Below are 7,500 nucleotides of genomic sequence, written 5' to 3'. Positions count from 1 at the left end.
CATCTTTCTGGCATTACCGGTAGTAGCCGAAAATGTGACCGGGCGTGAATGAGTTAAGAATCATTATCATAGTTGAAAAATTTACTGTTCTGGTTTTACCTTCTCCTGAAAATTTATAAATGCCAACATTTTGCAAAGAAATAAAGAAAGTCAGTTTTTCACAGCTAGACTAAAGTCATATTGATAATGAAGATAACTTTTTTTTTTAAACATATATTTGAGAGATTATTGCTCTTATAATACTGTGAAAGACATATCGTGAGATGCTAATATATTGGGGTAAAGTGAATGGGACCAAGAAACTCAGAGGACCAGGCGTAACTATCAAAACTGACAGATCTAGATTTTGAAAAGGGGAAACCCCACAAAGGTAGGCTCAATGGGTGTCTGTGCAGGAAGACAAAGAAATATATTGCCATGGAAATTGAAAACTGGGAGAGATTGACCCTTTTATAGATCGTAAAAGAAAAAGAAAGGCTATGGCTTCCTGGAGGATAAGGGATTTTAACATCTGAAGGTCAATCTAAAATTTTACTTTATTGACAAACACTGTTGATTAGAAGTGGAAGATCCTAAAAGAAAAGGTTCCATAGTGCTGGAAAAGAGCTTATCATATTGAGGACATATTGCAACCTTCTTTATTACAGCATCCTGAGGCCAACCTATAAATACACACATTCCTTTTGGCTGCAACTCAAAGCTTTTGTCCAGACCAGTTAACCCATTCATGCCGGGGCGGAATTTCGCCTACTCCCGATCATGCCGGGAAGATTTCAAGCGCGCAACCATTCGTCCTGGGGTGTTTTCCCGCTGCGCGAGGTTGCGCTGACGCTCGCAGAGCGTTTTTCACCCACCCTATCCTTATGGTTTGCGTGATTGCGTCTAAAGTGTAGACATGTGTAGAAAGTAGTGCTATATTCAGAGGAGGTATATCAGTCGAAAAAGATGTTACAGCACTGTTTTTTTAGTGTTATTCTATTGAACTTTTTCCATATTAACTTCTATGTTGTAATACCAATGGGAAATGGAAGCATTCTTCTAGTGAGGTAACAAACATAGTTTTTTTTTCAATTTTTTTTTCTTCCTAAAAGAAAAGAAAGAGAATATGAACAACCATACATGTGCATACAAGTGAATGCATGTAACAGCAACGTTTTTTCAAGTGTCATTTTCTTTTAGTGGGGCAACAAAAAGATGTTTTATAATTTTAATTTTTTTTTTTTTTTATTCTTCGGCCAATTACAATTGATTTTACGATAGTCTTTCGACTCAGATCATCTTATTCAACAAATCAGAAACAGAAATCACCATGACGTCATCAATATTACGTATATACCTGTGACGTCATTCATATCACGTCATATCCCATTTTCTACTATTTAGAAGGATAAACTAAAGTAGCAAAGACAAATCAAGTATGAAAATCGAATTGTACTAAGAATAATCTATCATTCTAATGCGGACGTTTCAGCACGTCGCTACTGGCCTCCTGGCGCGCGGGCCGAAAATGTAGCCCGTGCTAGGACGTCACCCGGGTCCGGGGCTTTTTTCGACCATGTGTCAGCACGTCAACCGGCGCGAATGGGTTAAGTAAACACTCTAGGAGTAGGGTCTGCAGTTGAAGCAACAAATCAGGATTGTCTGCTATATATGGTACTGCATCAGTCAAAAGCAGTATATATTATTCAAAATTACTAAGTATGCCAATATTAGTCATGAAATATTGTATTTCAAACTAAGAGAAAAAAAAATCCAGTTTAAGAAATGCCAAACAATTGTGATAAAAATGAATAACGTGATAACAATTAAACTTATATAGTTCTGATTGCAAGCTAAAATGATGAGTTTTAACCTGTAAAGACTACAAGACTTGCAGGGTGTCATTACCCCCAGCTGCAGTTTTGATAAGTTTTACACACCAGATAAATATACATCTCATTTCCATATATGAAATACAGATTGCATAGTGGAGTATCAGAGTTGAAGAAACTCCTCTCAGGTGAAAAAGAATGATTACATTCACCCCTCAAATATTAACCCATTGGTCGCAGTTTTGATAAAATAGATATGCAGTAGGATGGCAGGTTTACATTGTCTGGCACGGTGCCATCCGCGTTTATGACCAACTCTGCCTTGGGAACAAATCATGCCATCTGCTGCTAATGGGTTAAAGAAAACGGGAATAAGCTACCATGTCAGTGACACTAATGATTATAAAACCTGTAAATCTCTAAAGTAAGTAAAGAAATATTTATGCAGATGTGTAAATAGTAAACAGACAATAATATACCAAATGGTTATACAAAATAGGCTGAGGGAGAGGAAGGCTTAATGGGGGCATGGGGAGATAGGCTGATATAGTGGGTGTGGCTGGAAGAAATACAAATAAAGCATGCAAATGAAATGTATATGAAGTGAAAGTGATAAATTTTCCGAACAACGCTAAATACCACAAAAGTGGTCAGACCCAGTCATTGATTGATTAAACCATTCTTCAATTAATTTAGCTCTATGACCCTGTCCTGCTGGGAGGTCAGAGTTTGAGATTTCTCGAAGGAAGCATCATGATAATCATTTTGAAACGGGTAGTAGGATTTTTTGTTTTTGTTTTGATTTTACTTCATATTATCAAGTTGCCTAATCCATCATAGCCAAAGAATCCCTATAGCGCTAGGTGAGAGCCCTAGGTGAGTGCAGCTAGTCCATGTAAGTGCAGGATTGGGGGCTCTGTTAATTTGACTAATTTCAGGGACATTCTGAGACCATTTGAAATGTTTGTTATGGATTATTTCCAGATCAAGTAATTGCCTGGCCTTGTCCTCACTTTCCGGCTGCCACCGCTCTCCCCATCACCACTCCTATCCCTATCCCCACTACCTGGGGCTGCCAGGGAAAATTGACCTCATTAATCCCTCCTGATCATCCTGCTCACTCTTATCTATAAATGGCATTTATTTTATGGAATTGATTTATCTATTTTATTTTTTTCTGAATTGTTAATTATATTTATTTATTTATATGTTTTATGGTCATTGTAGGGGATTTATCTAATTCTTCAGAGTAGAGGTGCACTTGGGGAGTAAGTACCCCTATTGCTCCATCCACACTTCTGCCACTGGGAGTCACACTGAGTTTAGAAGTTTCTGTTACTGAAAATAATGAAAGAAAATATGTCCAAGATACATCTGTATAATAAGCTTTATCATCATTTGTTTATCATTTCTCATCAAATAATGAGCCAATCCAAGCTTTGTCATGCCATTGTGTATAGAAGTATCCAAAATTATGATGATCTTTTATTTTATTTTTGTAACATACAATACTAGGAGTGAAAGATAGAGTGAAACCCTGATCAAATATATTCTATAGAGAATGATCTTGTAGACAATCTTTTATCATCAAGTAGAAGACCAGAATATACTGTATTCTTAGCATTCAAGTCATTTAATTTTTTTTTTACTCCCAAAATTGATGGCTTTTTTACTCCTAAAATTTAAATATATGTCATAGCAGGTGACTGTATAGAGGAATTCTTTCTTTTTAAACTATAGATATTTCAGTCGTACAAATGTTTATTTTTTCTATTTTTGTCACTAAGTTCTCATTAATTATTTGTTTAAAACTAAAAATATGTTCAAGCAATTATTCTCGAAACCTTGCTTCTTTCTTTCTTTTTTTTTAACCTTTCATGCCTGGGCTTACATTTGCTTAATGCCACTCCTGCCAGCTAGACAACAAGTGTGCACAGTAACTAAGTGCAAGATCTCTTCAGGCGCTATGCCGCGCTGTGCCTCTATGACCTCTTTTTACCAGACTGCTTCAAAGGGGTGATAATAGGAGGATTTTGTATTTGTGTACATTATTTTCACAAGTGAATGAAAATATGTCTATACAATTGGAATTCCTGTGATTATGCACATACTTAATAATGTTAAACGTATGCTTTGAGGGACCGATCGTTATGTGATAGGACGTTATTCGGTGGGAGCAAAATATTTGCGTGACATGATATCACGTCACCTGGCGCCAATGGGTTTAGTTTCAGAAAAAATGGTTTAACCTTTGACTATGATAGCATATTCCATGAACTTTTATTGCTAAACTAAGGGTGTATGAAGGGTTTACTTTATTTATTATTGTTTAATCCATTCACGCCGGATGACGTGGTGACACGTTTCGTGGTTTTTGGGTCAGACGCTGGCGATGAGATATTTGGTCAAGGCCAGCGCTCGGGGTGAGCGAGTGGACAGCCCAGGCTCGTGGCTAGTGCGCCTGAGAATCCCGAGGCGTTAGGCTTATGTGTCCGAAAACCCCAGCATTTTGACCATTCTGAGCCAGAATAGCCCTGGCGTGAATGGGTTAATAATCATAGCATTTAGACAGACTGAAAGTTGATCTCATGAGATGCACCAACCAACTGCTAGACTAGCAGCCTGACTTTCTTACAGATTTAGTAGTATGTTTGATTAAAATTTTTTTTTTTATTTGGAAGGGTACTTAACCCATTGGTCGCGGATGGCATGATTTGATGTCAAGGCTGGCATCGGTGTAAACGTGGATGGCATGATATCAGAACAAGATACACGCTGGCCCCAGCGCGGATGGCACGATATCCTGCGGTGGTTAGGGATAACGAGTGGATGAGGGAACGCCCTACTACCTCATATTTTTCCATGCTGTGTCATTTACGACCTCGTTTCTGGTTTACCTTACGTGTATGTCCAAATGTCACCGCAAGTACTAAGTGACATAGGACCTTATTATCTTGATTTTTGTATACATATGTGTTATTATATACGTGTGTGTGTGTGTGTGTGTGTGTGTGTGTGTGTGTGTGTGTGTGTGTGTGTGTGTGTGTGTGTGTGTGTGTGTGTGTGTGTGTGTGCGTGCGTGCGTGCGTGCGTGCGCGCGCGCATGTGTGTGTGCGCATGTGTGTGTGCGCATGTGTGTGTGTATGCGTGTACATTCTCTCCATGCAGATGTTCGTGCGCGCGTGAGCGTGTGTGTGTGTGTGTGTGTGTGTGTGTGTGTGTGTGTGTGTGTGTGTGTGTGTGTGTGTGTGTGTGTGTGTGTGTGTGTGTGTGTGTGTGTGTGTTTGTGCGCACGCTCACATCTCTCTCTCTCTTTGCATGCATGTATGCAGGCGTGTGTGTTGTGTGTATATTGTCTCCCTCTCTCCTTCCTACCTTCCCTCCATCCCTCACCCTCTATCCCTCCCCCCTCCCACCTCCCCCCCACCCCCTCCCCCCCTCCCTATCCCCTTTCTCTCTCTCTCTCTCTCTCTCTCTCTCTCTCTCTCTCTCTCTCTCTCTCTCTCTCTCTCTCTCTCTCTCTCTCTCTCTCTCTATCCTACCCTCCCTCCCTCACCCTCTATCTCTCTCTCCCCCCTTCACTCTCTCTCTCTATCCTACCCTCCCTCCCCCCCACCCTCTCTGTTTCTCTCTTTCTCTCTGTGCGAATTTATGTGTATGTGTGTAGGTACATTCTCTTTCTCTCTCTTTCCCTCTCTTTCTCTGTCTTTCTCCCCCTCCCTCTCTCTTTCTTCCCCCTTTCTCTCTCTCCATCTTCCCTCCCTCTCTTCTCAAATTTACCGTGCTTTGTTTTGACTTCATATCCGACTACCACGTTCCCTATCCCCTTCCTCCTTCCCCCCCTCTACTCAAATTTACCGTGCTATGTTTTGGCGCCATATCCGTTTACCCCATTCCTGTTCCAAAGTCACCCCATATTACTTGATTGGTTGGAGTGTCACGCCACATATTGCACTGAATGGTGATTGGCTAGAATTCTGTATAAAAACCCCTGACCTCTATTCGGTAGACACATAAAACCATGGAATCCATTCCAGGTAAGTCAAGGCAATCATTTTTTGTCACGCCACATATCGTACCGAGTTCTTATTGACCACTACAGCCATTTATTTACTTGATTGTAGGATCTTTCAAGTTTTTTCGATTTGTCTGATGAGGAGGGAGATGACGAGTTTGAAGACTATGTCCCTCTCTCCAGAGAGACTTTAGCGGAGGAACACAGTTCATCTGACAATTCGTCCGATGATGACTTTGACTATGTACTGCTGCACAACAGCAGTATTGATTCGGATGAGCCCTTGTCTGAATACACACATAGGTTTAGGGTGCGGAATTCCCCAGGGAGCCCCGGGTTCAAGTGGAGAAATCGTGAAAATGTTCCCAGAAAATTCGGCCTGATGGCAACACCAGGTGTGAAAGTAAACCACAGTCCGTCAGACTCCCCCCACGAGTTCCTAAATTTTTTTTTCACAGAGGAAACTATGAAAATCATAGTGGAAGAAATCAACAAGTAAGTTGCCATCCCTTTTATTTCAAATATTATGAAAAAATCAACATTCACTGAATACATTGTCATATAAAATTCTATTGAATGATTACCATCCATTATAGGTACGCCGAATCCCACCCAGGTTTTATACGAGGGCACGAGCGGAAATGAGTACCCGTTACTCTTCCAGAAATCCAGGTATGGATGTCCCTTCGAATAATGATGGGGATTTCGCCGAAACCACACCAGTCAAAGAACGAATTGCATGATAGTCCCTTCTTATATAAACATATGCCCCGAGATAGGTACGATCAAATCTCAACTTGCCTCCATTTCAGTAGTGACGATGCCAGAGATGGAAGCAATAGGCTGTGGAAGTTCGGCCGCATTGTCGAGCTTCTGCAGTAAAGCTTCAGGAAAGTTTATGTTCCTCCACAGTGGATAATGGTGGATGAGAATCTGTGGAAATTCCGAGGTAGGCTCAACTTTGTAACATATAATCCTACCAAAAGGGCACGTTTGGACTAAAAATCTATAAACTTTGTGTATCCTCAGGTCCTACTTGTGGATACAAGTGTAGCTTCAAGTTTTACACAGGCCAGGATAGGGGAGCTTTACCAGCATCACTTAAGGCCGTCGCCGACCTTATGGAGTCGGCGAGAGTTCTTGACAAGGGCTATAGTTTATATGTTGACAATTGGTACAGCTCTCCTACCCTCTTCCACTGGCTACAGGGACGAAAGACGAACGCATGTGGTACCATAAGAGCTAACAGAAAATTCATGCCGAAAGACTTCCCAAACAGAATGAGGCAAAATCAAATGGAAAGGAGTAGTACAGTAACGGGAATGCTGTGTTTGAAATGGGCTGACAAAAAACATCTGTATGTACTCTCCAGCATGCATACATCGGCCATAGTTGAAACAGACATGGTACACAGGAAAGGGGAAAAGGTTATCAAACCCCAGGCCGTCATTGATTACATAAAGGGTATGAAGGGGGTCGATGTTGGTGATCAGTTGGCTTCCTCATACCCTGCTGTAAGGAGGAGTATCAAGTGGTACAAAAAAGTTTTCATGTATCTATTTGATATGGCTCTCATAAACGCTTTTCTCATATACAAGCAGGTTGGGGGGAGCATTGGACAACACTTGATTTTCAGGCAAGAGGTAATTAGAGGCTTCTTGTCTGAATACCTAC

The 7,500-nt window shown here is 40.8% G+C and overlaps 1 protein-coding gene across 1 annotated transcript in view; it reads left to right on the top strand.

Moving 5' to 3' along the window:
• LOC122267469 (uncharacterized) overlaps nucleotides 1-7,500 on the top strand; it is a 22,136-nt gene that overhangs the window by 2,276 nt on the left and 12,360 nt on the right. The window contains exon 5 of the mRNA XM_086554599.1: nucleotides 6,856-6,897. Coding sequence (XP_086410725.1) covers nucleotides 6,856-6,897 — 42 coding nt within the window. The remainder of the gene's footprint in view (nucleotides 1-6,855; nucleotides 6,898-7,500) is intronic.

Source organism: Penaeus japonicus, unplaced genomic scaffold (genome assembly GCF_977035675.1).
Source record: "Penaeus japonicus unplaced genomic scaffold, GWHDUDI00000001_assembly GWHDUDI00000030, whole genome shotgun sequence".
Classification (NCBI taxonomy): domain Eukaryota; kingdom Metazoa; phylum Arthropoda; class Malacostraca; order Decapoda; family Penaeidae; genus Penaeus; species Penaeus japonicus.
The sequence above is the reverse complement of the archived record's forward strand: the minus strand, read 5'-3'. Positions and strand labels throughout refer to the sequence as shown.